General features: G+C 38.1%; 2 protein-coding genes across 2 annotated transcripts in view; both read right to left on the bottom strand.

The window, feature by feature from the left end:
- Positions 1-7266, bottom strand: part of NFXL1 (nuclear transcription factor, X-box binding like 1) — a 46004-nt gene extending 38738 nt beyond the window's left edge. The window contains exons 1-7 of the mRNA XM_032685751.1: positions 6999-7266; positions 5527-5697; positions 5083-5192; positions 3299-3432; positions 1631-1809; positions 1301-1462; positions 1095-1195 (exon numbers count right to left, since the gene is read on the bottom strand). Of these exons, the coding sequence (XP_032541642.1) occupies positions 1095-1195; positions 1301-1462; positions 1631-1809; positions 3299-3432; positions 5083-5192; positions 5527-5697; positions 6999-7164 (1023 nt within the window). The 5' untranslated portion in view covers positions 7165-7266. The remainder of the gene's footprint in view (positions 1-1094; positions 1196-1300; positions 1463-1630; positions 1810-3298; positions 3433-5082; positions 5193-5526; positions 5698-6998) is intronic.
- Positions 7267-10552: 3286 nt separating this feature from the next.
- Positions 10553-15058, bottom strand: CNGA1 (cyclic nucleotide gated channel subunit alpha 1). Its single transcript, XM_032686370.1, has 7 exons — positions 14947-15058; positions 14668-14734; positions 14249-14281; positions 14043-14144; positions 13043-13150; positions 12790-12896; positions 10553-11958 (listed from the first exon to the last, which is right to left on the bottom strand). The coding sequence occupies exons 1-7, from the start codon at positions 15056-15058 to the stop codon at positions 10553-10555; spliced, it is 1935 nt and encodes a 644-aa protein (XP_032542261.1).
- Positions 15059-17030: the final 1972 nt, after the last annotated feature.

Genomic DNA, 17030 nt, shown 5'->3' on the forward strand with positions numbered 1-17030 from the left:
TTTTGCTAACAAATTTTATATTTGATGAGTTCACCATATAAAACTGATCATCCCTGCAGTGATCCTAGTCTGAAAGACCCCTGTATACTGAGGAGGTAGTGGTTCAGATAACCTGAGTAGCCCCGGTCTGTGCTGTGCTGCACATACAGTTTAACCTTCAGGCCCGCATTATACCGCACATCTGCCTTGGCCGTAGGATAAACATACTGTAGCAGAGGAGATTGGAGGCAGCTCCCATTTGGTACCAGTGATTATGCTGCCTTTATCTAGAAGTGTAGCAAGAAGTTCTCACCCAAACATCCTTTCTGTTTGACAGTAGAAATTATGATCAAAGATGCTTTCTTGTAACAAAATCTTACAATAGTTTCAACGACTAAAATGGGAAACCCCGTTTTACAGATGGGGTCTGCACTGCATGCTGCAGATTCACATTTCATTTGATGATGCACAGTTTGGGGTTCTGAACATCTAAAGGGACACACTATATTTTATATTATACTCCCTTACTGTTAGCTGAAATAACCCGTATTTTAACCGATACTTCACAGAGGCTAAGTGCCTTCCTTACTGGGATCAGAACAACTAAGTACCTCCTGGTGCAGCCTCCCACCTGCCACTTAATTTTTTTTAATTATTTTTATTTTTTACAGTCAATCAATCCATAGCCTTGATCTTAAGCATGAGCTACAAATATACTTCAAGGAATGAATCACAAAGTTTTCATTCTGTTAGTCACTTGAAGTAAATAACCATGAAAGTCTTGTCTACTAAGCTGTGGTTTCATGCTTATTTTTGGAGGCAACAGCTGAAATTTCAATCTCAAGTACAAGCAGAATATACAAAGTCAAATTCTCTATTACACTAACCCTAGAACAATTCCAGAACAGTGACATTTTAGTTACTACAAGAAATTAACTGGGCAACCAACTAAATCTGTTCTCAAACACTGCTGCCTATATGTTCAATTGCAATTTCAAAACTTAAAAAATAAAATTATTTTCTTACCGAATTGAGTTTTTCCAATCCTTAATTACACCAAGTAATCAAATTTTATAAGGATGAGAAATCTGTTAAAAAGAATAGCTTCAGCATACCTGATCACACTGCCACTGAGGACTTGCACAAAGTCTTTCTGCTGTCTGTCTTCCACAGATACACCGCTGTTTACTGACACGCGGACAAGGCTGACAATCTCCTGTATGTAATTGCAAAGTGACATTAAGAATAGGAGTTGCAAAAGGATGATGTATCTTAACAATTGAAACAACTACTCCTCTGAAGTTTAAGAGAGCAGGTGTACCTGCATGACAGGAATTCTCACAAGTATGTTGTCCACACAGCAATGTTCGTCCACACGGCAGGTGACACGACCACTCCTTGGCACTGCACCTCCGGGGCACTGGTTTAGCCTTCTTACAGTGACAGGTTGTTGTGACCATCTTTGGGCAAGGTGGACAGGGTCCTAATTACAGGAAAAAGAATAGCTTGCTTATGGTCATTCAGCAAATGCAGCCTTAACTACATCTCTTTTATTCTTGAGAATTTTAAACATACGTAACAGATTTTAAGTAAAACTGTGTAACAGTTACCTAAATACAGGTCACGCAACCAAGAGAGGCAAAGGATTTACCTGGATGACAAAGTAGCAAACATTTATGACCACAAGAAGGTTTGAATTCCCTCTCACATATCTGACCACAGGAGTGAGGTACCAGCCATGGGTCCACTGTTGGATTCTCCACTTTTCCACAGTAACAGTAATATCTACTGGGAGTTTCAGAGCGTTTGTATTCAAACCTACATTTTGGGCTACAAGAAGGGAAAAAGGAGTGAAAAGAAAAGCAATTTTTTTAAAAAATTTTTAAAACGAAAAAGCAATTCTTATCATTTTGGCTTCCCAAGATTGTTACAATGCTACCAGTAACATTTTTACAACTACTATAACCAATAATAATATAACTAAATTTATAATATACACTGAAGGTCTTCCTATATGTCAGATTTTACAGTGCATTCATTAGAACGTCTAAGGAATTGTCCCGACACAGCAATCTCTTTTCTCTAAGATTATATACAGATAAAAATTCAACACAGCAGGAATCAGAAGAATTTGTATGATAGGCAATACCACAACAATGTATGCCACAAGGAGTTAACCTACTTAAACAGAACTAATTAAAAAAAGGGATTAAAAAACAGGTGTTTACTAACAGCAATCTACGTAAGCCATGTAAAACAAAGTTTAGCGATGCTACTAAAACTATGCATAATAATTAGAATTTTATCTGAAAAAATTTAGATTGAAGATGCACACCTTTATTTGTTACCCTTGATGTTGAAAGAAATTAAAAAATACATTATTGCTAAAGGTAGATAGGCATTAGAGGTCTGGAACTTTCAAGTGCCACAGGCTCTACAGGCTTTCACGTGCAAGCCATGGATGAGGGAGGCAACACTAGGAAGAAGAAACAAGGCAGTTCACATTTCTGGCTACACTGGGCAACGACAAAAGACAAGGAGCTCCTCCTCAGAAAAGAACAGGGACCTTGAAAGACCTATACACTCATTTTCATCAAATAAAATGTCAATTTGCCGTGATACTATACATTACAGACCATAAAGCATTTCTCAATAGGGCCTGCATAGCTTTAGCATGTGCTTAAATGTAAAATAAAATACCATTCACCTTGAATTGTTTTCATTATAAACATTATGGTAAAACACAAAACTAGTTTATAGTACAACAGGCATTATCAACTTGAGATGCTGCCAACCAAAAACTTGATACGTTTATTTCCTAAGCAAATTCACTTAGGAAATTTATTCATGCAGCCACAATATTACTTTCTTTTTTATACAATCTCAAGTAAAATTGCTAGATTGGCTTTAATGCTGAAATTAAACAGAGACTAAAAGAGTAAATAATAAATCCCTACATCTTGCTATTTCAGGAGTTCTTTAAAACTTATTTATTTCATGTTGCCAACTTTAAAAGGCACAAATATGCAAAGCCATTCAGGAATAAATATTAGAAGCTGAGACATAAGATAGATAAGTTACCTTCTCAGAAGTTAGAACAGACTTGATGCAGTAAGTTTTTAATATCACTGTGAAATATTCCTGAATCATGTTAATGAAAACTTAAAAATAATTTTAAAAATCAACAGAAAAGTCAGTCTTCTAAAAATGCTTTTCGGTATGCACATCATTTACAGGTATTGTTCCTTTCTAAAGTAACACCAGTTCACATAGTTTTCACAATAGAAATAACTTTGTAAATGTACCACAAGAAGCTCACCATGGCCAGGGATAGTCTTTCTTCCCAAAATCATCATCTGTCAAAGGAGACGACACAAGGAAAAGGCTGTCCTTGGCCCACTTTTGGATACACACCAGGTGAAATATACAAAAGCACCCACAGCAGCTCCAGACCTAAAGAGGAGACATAAATGTCAATTAATTTAAATTAGGTTTCTTTCTGTTTCTGTTGATGAACATCCATAGTATCTAAAGAAATACAAGCTTTCACTTTTCCCTTTAAAAATGGGTTTTCAGAGATAGATTATACCCATTGTTAGATGAATACAGGAAGTTCTATTGTTACAGATTCATACCTATAAATCTTTTTTTCCCCGACTCCCGTGGGAAGTTTTTGCCAAGGCCTATGGAGGCCAAAACACTCAGATAATCAGAAAAATGTTGATATAAACACACTGTTGGAGGTCATGTAGCACAAACCGACGCCCAGAGAAGGACTACTGCCAACTTAGCTCTGTTCAGCAACAACTCTGCCTTGCAAATTTGGAAAGTCCTGAGGGATGGGGACTCCACAACCATCCTGGACAACCTATTCCAAGTGTCATACTACCTTCCCAGTATCCAATCTGCACCTTCCAAGCCTCAGTTTTGCCACTGTCCCTTATTACACCACCTGGCACCACAAAGGTGACTTTGGCTCTACCTAAACTATTGCAATTTGATAAGAAAAGTGCAGCAGAAAATTTAATTTGTAATTTTTTTCAAAATAACTTCGGACAGTGTTATAAAATTATACTGTGAAAACATAGAGAATTTTTCCATCAACTTACAGAGGACAAAGTCAATTACAAAAGTTTCTAGAAGTACAGTAACTAACTTCGCAAAACTAAAGCTAACCAGGAGTCATTAAGTAAACAAACACACTGAAATTCAAGATAACTAGCAAACCACTGGTTACAAAAGACTTCCAGGTTACCAAATCATCTCACTTCTGCCGAGATAAGATTATGAAGAGACACAGAACTTCAAACTCAAGCTAACATATTCAGTATGGTCTGAAAAAATACAGAAAAGTATGCTAAGAATCCACACAAAACATATTGCATTTTTTAAAAAGTTACTGACTATAGTTTCATCAGGTACGTGTAGTCCATCTATATTCATCATAAGAAATTAAAACATTTTCTGCACTTCTTTTTGATGTTAAACATAACAGTTGAAAACATGTTTTTGATTCAAGTAACTACACCGGAAACAGGGTTTAGCCTGTCAACGTCAAAGGGAAGTTCATACATAACAATAAAAGTGAAAAAATATTTGTCGTCCAGTCTCTGCTATATAGAATGTACCTACATGAAACAGGTTGAATTTCTCTGACGTGTATACTTCTTTCACCTGATGAGCATTTGGGGCAGCAAAGCTTATCTTAGCTCCCCTGCTATAAATCTAACAATAGTATCTCTTAACTTCCTAGTATTTCTTGCTTTGGTGTTTGCTACACCATAGCTTATGGGATACACCATTGTAAGCACTGGCTTTCGAGCACTTATTTTTTACATCTGCTACTCCCTAAAATTTAAAAATAACTATTCTACACTATGATAACAAACATATGTAAAAAAATACACATTCTTATTACAAGCTACATATATAAGTACTCATGTCTCTAAGTGTTCCAAAATCCAAAGATGCCAAGTGCTGCGTTTAGTACTCTTACCATTTTAAAGCTAACAATCCTACGAATTCCCTCAATATTATAATTAAAAACACGTTATTCAGACAGTTACATTTGTTTCATTCTAAAAGATTACTGAAAGTACTTACGGCTTGGTTCCTTTTAACGGAAGCAATGCAGATGAGACATGTCATAGCCCCTGACTGAAAAGCTTCATTCATGTACTGTCTTGTACGTTCCAGTTCACTTGCATCTCCATCTTTAATGTATAAAGATTTTTAAAATAATCAGTAATGTTCGATCTGCTATTTGGTACATTTTGAGATTGCTGGGGGTTTTTTCTCTGAATAAAGGTCAGTCATATTATTATAAAACCACATTTAATACAGTTTAAAACTATACCATTGCTTCTGCATGGAAAGACAAGAAATACTGCCAGCATGCACGGCTGGGAACAAATATTCTTTAATGCAAGACATCAGTATAGAGTGCTTTCCTTCCAATTACGGAAAAATCCTAAAACAGAGACAATGACACAGCATTGTTTATGCTTTCATACCAAAATAAAAGTCAATAAATGAAAAAAAAGTTACCAGTTTGACTGGTGTAAATGGTAAACGTTTTGTCCAAAATCTTTCCTTGTTTCACTTCAGCATCTTCATCATCATCTTCAGACGAGGAGCTTAACTGATCTCCAATTAGCTTTTTTGCTGCAGCCTGATTAGCCTTCTTAATTTCATCAAATTTCTTCAGCGAAGATAATTCTATTAAGAGAAAATATTACCGATGATTAATACCATGATAGTTAATCATAACACTACATTCAGTTCTACATACTTTCAACTGCCCTTTTTTTAAAGAACTTACTGATTTTATTTTTTTAAGGGGAGTACATTGTTACATTTTCAATACCATACAAGAACAGATAAATTGTATTTACTTCTTTACTGTGCATAATCCATAAAATTCACAGCAGGAACTATTATTTATCAATTACTGCTGACAAACCCAACCAAATATACCAGAATATATGCATCTATAATGCTGCTTTATGAAAAGGATACTTAGAAAACCACACACACATCCTACAAAAACACAACTTTCAGAGCATGAGGAAGAAAAACAGAAACTGCACAATTCTTGACAATTGTTACGATTTGCAGATACCCTACAGGTAAGTCTCTCTGCATTTGGTATGTCTTAAATTACGGCTTTCACTGATGTCCCTCAAATTCGACAAATCTTTATTGCAATAGTATGTTCATGCCATTTCACAGCTGGCAGCATTAAAAGCGATGGGGTATTTAATACAAGCTTTTTTTTGAAGTTACTGCACGTGAAATAGATGAAGGTTCTCACACAGAGGTGCAAAATTATGTAACTCAACAGAGTTCATAATAAACCGAAGCGCCTTTAAGATAACATTCCACGGAGATATAAAGGTCTTCAGCAGATCGCAGGTCTTAAGTACCTCCTAGTCTTCCGTATGAGACTATTGCACCCAATATATTCACTAGGGTGTTATCAAGTCTAGTTTTAAGGCTTTTCTTAAGAAACTATGCTGCCACTTAAAAGAGCTCCGACTTTGGCACTTTTGTGCTGTATTTCACAAGGATTAACTTGCACTCACAGCAGCCCCGTGCACCAAAAGCCCGCACCTTTCCCAGACCGCGGCAACGCGGCTCCCTAACCAGAGCACCTAAAGATGCGTGTCCCTACCGGGCAACTCCAGCCGTGATAAGAAACAGATACTTCATCCTTTACTTCACACTTTACTCTTCTGCTTCAGGGGCACCGACTGTGCTCCCTGCGGAGGGCACAGCCCCGAGCCCCCCGCCGCTGCCCGAGGCCCCGCACCTCCCGCGGGCAGGAGCCTGCAGGCAGCACACGGCACATGGCGAGCACCGGCGAGCAGTGCGGAGCGGAGCCGGGGCCCGCCAGCCTCCCTTCCCCGTGGTCCCGGGCACAGCCCCGACCTGGCCACCTGCAGGGGCTCCGAGCCACCGCCGGCTGCCCCGCCCGGGACCCTGCAGCTCGGGTAGGGGGCACAGGACGCGATACTCACCGCTGGCCCCCTCGCCGATGGTCCCTGCGGCCGCAGCGCGGGCACTGCCGCGGGCCCTCGGAGCCGGGGGCCGGGCAGCCGCCCCAGCGCGGGCGGCGAGCCCGTCCCCGGGCCTGGCGCGGCCGCGGCCGCGGCCCCGGCCGCCCTGGCGCCAGGCAGCCTCCATTCCTGCCCCGCCGGTGAGCGGAAGGCGGTGGAGAGAGACCGGTCCCGGCACCGCCACCCCGAGGGGAGCTGAGTCTCCCTCTCCTCCCCGCCCGGCCTCTCCGCCCGGCGCCGGCGGTGGAGCCGGCGCGGACGCCGGTGCTCCCGCGGCAGCGCGACTACAGCTCCCAGCGCCCCCCGCGCGGCGGGCGGGGCGGGGCGGGGCCGGCACCGCAACCCTGGCCCGGCACCGCAACCCTGGCCCGGCACCGCAACCCTGGCCCGGCACCGCAACCCTGGCCCGGCACCGCAACCCTGGCCCGGCCCTGCCTGTCACTGAGTCACACAGACAGACCTTGCGGTTAGGAGAGGTCAGCGACCACCTGGTCCCGCTCTTAACCCTCCGCTGCAAAGTCCACCATTGAACCACGTCCCTAAGTGCCACATCTATACGGCTTTTAAATACCTCCAGGAATGGTGACCCCACCACTTCCCTGGGCAGTCTGTTCCAGTGCTCGACAACCCTTTCAGTGAAGACATTTTTCCTAAATATCCAAACCAAACCTCCCCTGGCACAACGTCAGGACATTTTCTCTCTTCATGTCGCTTGTTACCTGGGAGAAGACACCGACCCCCACCTCACTACCTCCTTCTTTCAAGTAGTTGTAGAGAGCATCCCCCCAAAAGCATCCTTTTCTCCAGAGTAAATTTTTGGCAGCCCCTTCTGTAGCATGCAGCTCTTGCATGCATTTGCTTCATAGCTCCTCTTCAGAGTATGAGAGTCAAAAAGCAACCACAAAGCCTGTTTAGAAACTTTATTTAAGTATATCCAGAAAGTTTTACTGCAGGACAAGTTGAAATAGTTTTAATTTTATTGACGTTTCCTTATAGCACTTATACGATGTCATATGCCAAGAGAAAATCCTGCATTTAGCCTTTTTTTCAGCAAATATATTCTTCTAAAAGTTGAGTAATACATTTCCAGTCATAAAGAGTCTGAAAATAGTAAGGAAACTGTCGCGACGAGGGAAGTGAGGGACGCTCAATATGAGAATCAGCAAACTTCGTTTATTGATAAGTGCTAACAGCTTAATATATGCCCTATAATTAGCTCATGCATATTGCAAAAGCCGAGCTCACCATTGGCTCTGGCTCAAATGTTGATTCCACCTCTCACTCCCTTCTTATGTTGATACAGGTGGCTCTCAGTTGCTTTTGCTTTGTTCCTGTTTATCAGCCAAGTAGCAGGCACAAAGACACTGTAGCTTTGCTATCTCAGATTTTCTCACGGCCTAGTCAGGCCGTGTTCTATACTCCAACAGTTCATCCACAGCTCCAGCTACATCCATATGTCCCCATCCTGCCAGCCAATCCTCCACAGCAAACTACTGGAAGTCAGTTCTGGTTTTCTGTTTTATTTCAAAGTGTTTTAAATTAAAGAATTTTTATTCTTAAGAAAGAGGTAGCTAGTGAATACAACTCATGTCTTAGACTGAAGGATCAATAAAAAAAAGCTGTTAACAGTAAATATCTGTCTTTATTAGTTAAAAGTAATATCATATTATACATTTCTCAAATACAAAGTATTAAACACTTCAACAAAGAAGAAAAGTGCCTCCTAAGTGCCTAGTGAAACATGGTGTAGCCATCTAGGATGCTGCTGGCATACAGATTGCAAATTATATTCAAGGCCTGGGTTGGTATAATGCTGATTGTAAAGTTAAACACTCACAATATAGTTAAATGACAAAATAATGCTTGTTCTTGTGTGCAGGGTTAGAGTCTTTAGTGATAGGATGGCATACTCTTTCCCCTCATGAGTTCCTTAAGCCATTTGTCATTCAAAGCACAGGATCAACAGTGGATGAAAGCCATTTCATATTTATATTTATCCTTGTTGTTCCATATATATCCTATGCATTAAGTACTTCATAACATTTAATCCCTGCAGTGAAATCAAGAGTTATTTATAAATCTCTGGCATTCTGGAAAACATCAACATTACAAAAAGTAAAACAACCAGAAAGGAATGTACTTTATAAAATATCCAATTTATAATATCTCCATCTCATTAAGGAGCGAATGAATGTGTAGATATATTATTGACATTAACATGTACCTATGTATTTTTTAAGAGTGGCAGTCCAAGTTCCCAGGGTAATCAAATTGCCCTAAATACAGAATTATCCATTCTCTCATTGCAGTCCCTTTCTTCACTCCCTTTCATTAAACTTATCCAATGTTAAGTGCCTATGATCAAATTCTACTGAAAATACCCGAGACCATAACTAAGAAAACCATTTTTGCCAATGAAAAGAGACATAAATTAGGGGGAAAATCCAAGAAGATAATGCTTCTCAAAGTAGTTGAAAATGGAGCTAACATATAAAACAGTAGATTTTACTACTTAGAAATAGTTATGAAGAAAGATATACCCTAACAATTGAAAAAATAATCTCTTTAGTTGTATTCTTTCCCCCACAGCAGCGACAGAAGATACTGCAGGGAGAATTTGGCCTCTTCCAGTCACGTCTGCCCCTTGCACTCTGCCAGCATCCACAAGTGTCACATTAGGGACATACACATTTTTCATCACAGATTATAAAAACTTGATAGTCCGTATCCAGCAGCCACATGGATGTTAAGTATTTGTCCTCAATGCTAAGTATTTTTTATTATTGTGAAAAGAATAGTTAGATTTTGCACCACTCATATCTGTCATATTAATGCTTGAAAAAAGTTGTATTTTCTCCTGTCTCTATTCTATTCCAGCCCTTGCATGTATTAGCCTGAAAAAAGGACCACTCCAAACTGCCCACTTACATTTAAAGAAATCAGTCAAAGTGGACCAAATAAAGTAATAATATTTTCCAAATCTTACAGCCTTCAGTACTCTCATCTGCATATACTTAATTCCTGATATAATATCCCATACTTAATCTTATGGTAATCAATAGATAATAAAACGTGTTCATTTGCACACAAGTTTAACATAAAGGTTAACAACTTCAAATAATATAGTTTTTACCAAAACTGTTCTTCTTTCCATAGGCAGACATGAAGAAATTATTTTAAAATAGTCAGCAAAACTCTCAGTATTTGACTGTATATAGACTGAATGCATTTGCCATAGAACAGTGTTACACAGAGTACATAATGCATTAGCAGATAATTCCACCTGCTTGTGCAAGAGCAAAATTATATCTTCTGTTCTGATTTTTCATTCTTCTTTTTCTGCCTGAAACCTGCCAAATATGTGCTTCTTGTAGGAAATTAGTAACATTGCCTCAACAAATAACTTTTTGTAATTAATAGTCAGGTCCTACAAATATTAGAAATTAATGTATTCAGCCCCATTCAGGATTTGACCCTAAGTCTTACTGGCAGTCTCCAGTGTTTTAATCTGCTTTTCACAATCCAGGTTTATCTGTGGATGGATCGGCTTCTTCTAAGGCTGCAAACTCTTCCTCTATAACTGGCTTCAATATTTTCTCTATTTGTGTAAGTCTTTTTTTCAGTTTCTGTTGTGCACCGTCATACTCAGCCAACAACCTGGCAAACTTTGTTTGTAACCTGTCCATCGATCGTTCCATGTAGGCAACCTTCTCTTCAAGATCTTTAGGATCACTTCCTAAATTTGCAATTTCAATGTCCAGCAACCCGTCTTTCATTAGGATTTGCTTACCTTTTTCTTCCAGCATAGCCTTTGCATCTGGATATTCTGTTAAAGCCTCCATAAGATCATCTTTAGACAGACAAAACAAGTCCGAATAGCCAATACTTTTAATATTGGCTGTTCTTCGATTTCCAGCTTTGCTGCCTTTGATATTAAGAATGCTGATTTCTCCAAAGTAGCTGCCATCACTTAGGACCACAAATTGGGTAATTCCATCATCAGCAACTACTGCCAGCTTGCCTTCTTTGATAATGTACATCTCTCGTCCAATATCTCCTTTTCTGCAAATATAGTCTCCAGGACTGTATACTTGTGGCTGGAGTTTCAAAACCAGTTCAACCAGCAGACCAGCTTCGCAGTCCGCAAAAATCCGAACTTTTTTTAGTGTTTCCAGGTGAACATTGATTGCAATCTCTGCTCTTAGTTTATCTGGCAGATACTTCAAGACTTCCCTTTCATCCACAGCCTTTTTGTTTGTCCACAGGTAGTCAAACCACTTTATAACTCTTTTTTCCATGTCTTTACTCACATTCCGAAAGTGCATATACTGCTTGATAGCATCAATCCTTGCTTGAAACTCTGCCCTGGCAGCATTCATGTTGGAGATCATAGAGCCCACGTTACCAACAATGGTAGCAAAAATCAATACTCCAACCAAGAAGTCAACAACCACGAAGAAATACTCAGAATCTCTTACAGGAGGGGGTGTTTCACCGATAGTAGTCAGGGTCAGTGTTGACCAGTAGAGGCTGTAAACATATTTTCTAGTCAGACGAGCAAATTCAGGATCAGAGGTGTTGGGGTAGACCCACGTGTCAGCCCCAAATCCAATGGCTTTTGAGATCGAGTAGTACACACAGGCGTTCCAGTGAATAATAATCACAATGTACATGACAAGGTTAGAGATCCTGAAGATATTTGGGTAGTTTGTCCTTGTTTCTGTTCGCTGGAAGAATTCAAACATCCGAGCTACTCTGAGTAGTCTGTTTATTCTTAATTCCGGGTAATTCAATCCTAACTTAAAGTATAAGAGATCAGTTGGTATGATTGACAGAAAATCTAATTTGAATTGAAAAGATTTCTTATATTTCTCTCGAAGCTTTTGTTCTTCTTTCACCAGAAGACCTTGCTCCAGGTAACCTAAAATAAAATTGTAAATAATAAAAAAAGGCTACAACTTCAAATGTGCTGTTATTTATTGTCAGTCCAAATGTACTTTGAAGAAATATTTTGAGTGCAAATTCCAGATGGAATGTAACTTCTTTACTTTTTAATATGCTACTTCTTATTTATAAATATTCAGCTTAGTTCTATATGGTTCAGTTTGAGCTGAATTATACAGCTTTGAAAGATAAACATTTTAAGCTCTGATTCTTTCCCTCCATTTTTCCACTATGGTGAACATCTGGAAAAAAACAACAACCTCACTCTCCCAAAAAAACCTCCACAGGCTATAGAAAGGGTGGTTAATAAGAGAAAGAATTTGGACACAGGAATTTCAGTTCCATATTGAGTGTATCTACTCAATAGCTCTGGATATAGGATAAGATTTTAAAACGGTTGCAGATGAAGTTAATGGGAACGTCTTGCTTGCTCAATCATTTTGAAAATCAAGCGAGTATTTGAATACCCCCTTAACACAAGAAACAGATTTAGGTGTGAGTTTTTCAGAATCCCCAATCCTCACTTGGCTGCATTGCATGTTTATTTTGTCTTTATGAGTCAGCTGCAGGCAGACTAGCTTGTACCTAGCATACTTCAGGTTTTATGTATTTCTTGAGTAATACATTACAGTTTCTCTTACTTCTACAGGTCACAGGCTACAGTCTTTCAGAGATCTAGCTCAATGTCTTTGTTCACTCTTGCACTTCATCAGGGGTATTCAGATAATCACGCAGTAGTGTTTTGAATATTTTAAAAAACCTGACACAAATAAATGAAAAGGAATAATTAATCATTGAGTATATTTACCTGTCCTTGTCCGTACAAACATGTCAGCAACGTAAATGGCATCAGAAACATAATCAATAATAAACCATGCTGCTAAGTAGTCATGCTGAAGCTCATCAAAACAGGCTCTGAATAGGAAAAGACAAAAGCAAATCACCATGAAATGAAAGTTAAATACTTGCATGAAATCAGTGATGAATAAAATACTTTTTATTTATCTAGGGATATTAAGATTTGCCAGATGTTCTATATAGGCATTGAAGGAGTACAGCACCTAGCAATAATCATGGTCCAGTTGTACATGACAGGCATTGTGATGCAAAACAACCAGTTGTAATATATATTTCCTGCTGGATCGATGGTGAAAATGTCTTTCTTCTTCCTAAGGGATGAGCAGGGGGGAAGAAAAGGAGATTTAATGAGAGACTTGAAATACACAAAGTTTTTGAGGAAGAAAGCATTCCAGAAATTGTTATTGTAAAATAAATGGTCTTCATTAAAGTTGAGTTGCTTGAGTGCATGGAAAATATGAAGTTGTTATGGCTTGGGACACAAACTTTAGAATCTGAATTTTTCTGAGCAAAATTACCTTGGCAGTCCCACTTCAGTTTATAGTGGTACATGTAATTTTAAAATTAATTTTTTTTCCTATCCAAATAACTGTCTTGTCTGATAATTGATTTTATCATCTTAAAAAAATATTATATGACTACTTATGTTTAAATAAGTGAGATAAATCATCCCTATCATCCTTTCTCACTGGGAAAAGTCTAGCTCTGAGAAAGATAAAACATTTACATAGAGAAACCAAAGAATGGGAAATCATACAACACAAGTTCCTGCTGCACTGTTTTAAGTTTCTGTTCCTTAGGCAGAAAATTATGAATTTACCAAGGAGAAGGTAAAGTAAAAACTTTTAGATCATAGAAGAGTTTACTCGCTTGTAGGTGCCTTTGTGTGTGGAAGATCTGTGTGTGGAAGAGATTGCTTTATGATGACACAGCTTTTGCTGCAGGGTGTTATCCAAGAGATATTAGATAATCAAAATCCAAAGGAGATATGTCTTGGTTAATTTTTTCCATGCATGCATATTTCTGTCATCCATATATGAAATTAAGTCAAAACAACTCTACTCTAGAAAGAACAACAGCAGTCTGTACACTCATTCACTAGATGTATAAACATCTCTACAGGGTGTTCAGGAGTGGATTCAATTTTACATCAAAAGCAATTTTATTAGACAGCATAACAGATTCTAAATGAAAAATACTTACTCTTCTATATTTTCTTTCTTCTTGGGCTTATCTTTATTTTTATTTTTCTCCTTTTTTTCTTTGTTCTTTTCTCTTTCTCCATCCTTTTTTTTTTCTGGCTTGCTAAAAAATAGATTTACATTTTCCATTGTTAAAGACCAAATTAAAACATATTTAGAAGAAATTGAATATATTAGCAATAGTAGCATAATTATTCTTTGTCTTACCTCTTCTTTTCTTTTTTTCTTTTCTTCTCCTCCCTAACAAAAAGAAAAATATGATACATCATGGAATGCACATGCCTCTTGCTTCCACATTTACTTATTTATTAGAATCATCTGCATTCAGCAAGGATAACATTATACTTAGATGTTTGACCTTCAAAAAAACTATTTTGCTTATTGTATGCACCTAGAACTACTTTTATTTTAAATTAATAGATACAATACCAGTAACTTTGCTATTGAGAATGCTCATCATAGCTGATGTGCATAAAGTTAAAATATACATGCAATCTCTTTTGGGATTACCTGAAAGACATAACTGTTTCTAAAGAAATTATTAGATATATATTATTACTCTTCATTTCTGCTTAAACAGACAATATTGCAGTACTCTCACTTTATGAAATGGCGAAGTTACTTACGCATCTTTATTACTATTATTGTTAATATTGTAGCATGCAAATACACCAGGTAGATATCGTTGCCTGGGGAACAACAAAATAACAAGTTATGTGATATCTGCTGAAATAAAAAAAAAATCTCCTAAATGTTTATAATAAGCAATATATCATAATCTTAAAGACTTAGTTTATTACCAGTAGTGAAGAAAATTAGATGATGGCAAGCATCTGTGCTTAGATAATCCTATGCATATTATCAAACTAAAAAGAAAACAAACTGACACAAAACAGTATATTTGACATACCTGTTTTCCTCTCTGTGCATCAATCCAGGGTCCTTACTGGTGTCGTGCACTACTACGTTTGGAATAATTGTATGGGAATCATGGGCCTCAATCACTCCTACCTTCATGGTGAAGTTCGTCTTAACTTGAGCTATTAAGGAAGACTGGATAAAAAAAAGAATCAAGCCATTTCACAACTAGAAGAAGCAGCTTTTTTTTTCTTCCCTAAAGATGAATACTTTACATCCTTGCTTCCTCAAAGACCAACAAGAATATTTTCAGTTTCCTGTCTCCCGTGAGTCTCCCACCAGACAAGAAAGAGCACTGTGGATCCTTCATTGTGCTGAATGACCAGGCAACTGCTGCTAAAGAGAAGGTTCAACACATATTTGTCTTAGAGGAAGCATTAATTTAGGTCTTTCTCCTGAGCCTTGACACAGACTTTGAAAATATTTAGACAATTAAATACAACCACTGTTTCATTTGGTTTTGAACCAAAGGTTCGAAACTTAATGTATCAAAATGGATAAACAGATTCATGCACAGGTGGCATACTGAAAACCAGACTAAAATCCACTGATTGTAGGTCCAAAGAAATCTCAGTATGTCTGATACCCAAGAGTTATACTCTGTTGAGAGCAATGAGTAAGTTCTCTAAATAGGAAGTTAAGACTGATGTAGTAATTTCCTAATGCACATAGCAGGTAGTATGTAAAGACCTAAATAAAAATGTTAGTGGCTGTTGCTGCTCGGTTTGTTCATCTCTATAAAAAACATACTGAAAATATTTTATAAAAAATATAGTGCATTTTGCTGCACAGTTTTCTAGCACTGGGGTAATTAACTGCTGCTCTCCTTTTTCATCACTTATTCCTACAATGCAGTAGGCATCAATAAGACTGCCAACTCTTTGGGCATAAATTGTGTCAACAAGTGTGATCTGCTCTTGACAGGGCCATTTAGAGAGGATTATAAAACAGATGCTATCCACTGCAGTAAAAATATCCTGTGCATGTGAAATCAGAGTATAGAGATGTCTGTAAGACACAAACTGACAAATGAGTGGCTGTAACACTGATAAGTGAAGTCAGTTGACGTAGAATGAATAATTCTTAAAAAAAGTACTTCCACTCTGTAGTCAAGCAAACTGCAAAAGAGCAGCAGGATGATACAGCTGCCATATTATGGACAGACTTACCTGACTTCTCTTATTAGTCAATGAAAATAAAAATACTCTTATGCAGGAATTAAGAGAGGAAACCCATGTTTCCAGCACTTATCAGACATGAATGACACATGGTGCAAAAAATAATAAAGCTATACAACATTCTACAAAACAGAAAGATAAAGATTGAACATTAAGACATGTTCTTCCATGAATAGTCCTAAATGTAGTCCAACACTGCGGGTTAGTCTTTAAAGACTTAAGAACAAGGATCAGGTTTAAAGTAAATAGGCATTAAAAGATTCTAAATTTCTAAGACATGGTAAATATTAGTTTAGATTCACCACATGCCTAAAAGCTTTAACAGAGTTTCCACTGACTTACTCCAAAGATAAACTGTACCTGAAAGTGTGAAGATTGAAATTATGCCAAGTTGAATTAAGCAGCTTTATGTCTGCTTACAGATGCTCTGAAAGCTTTGCTAATGCTGTCACACAAAATTCCATCCTGATTAAACTTATATCCTCCACAGAGCCACAAAAATAATGGTGCAAAATAAAGCTGTGTCCAGCTCAGCACCAGTCAAATTAAAATGCATTCATCTCAAGGGAAATAATTTCTCTGACAGAGTGGGTTCTAACCCAGTTAGTTCATGTTAGGGCTCCCAGTATCCGCATTTCAACATAGGCACTCATTTTTCATGTCTCTATTTGGTCTTTGAGTCTTCTTTAGTTTCAAGAAAAACAACGAAAAAATCTTTGACTTTGTGCTCTCCAGACATACTGATCTGCAGTTGTACTAGAGGTTCAAGATGATGAAAAGTATGTTAAAATAGAACATGTCTAAAGATCACACCCATCCAGAGCTGGAGGTTGGGGGGAAATCTGTATTCTCTACATTCCCCTATTCTTCAAGTAAATAGGATTTTCTGTGCA

The sequence above is a fragment of the Chiroxiphia lanceolata genome, chromosome 4, assembly GCF_009829145.1.
Source record: "Chiroxiphia lanceolata isolate bChiLan1 chromosome 4, bChiLan1.pri, whole genome shotgun sequence".
Lineage (NCBI taxonomy): Eukaryota > Metazoa > Chordata > Aves > Passeriformes > Pipridae > Chiroxiphia > Chiroxiphia lanceolata.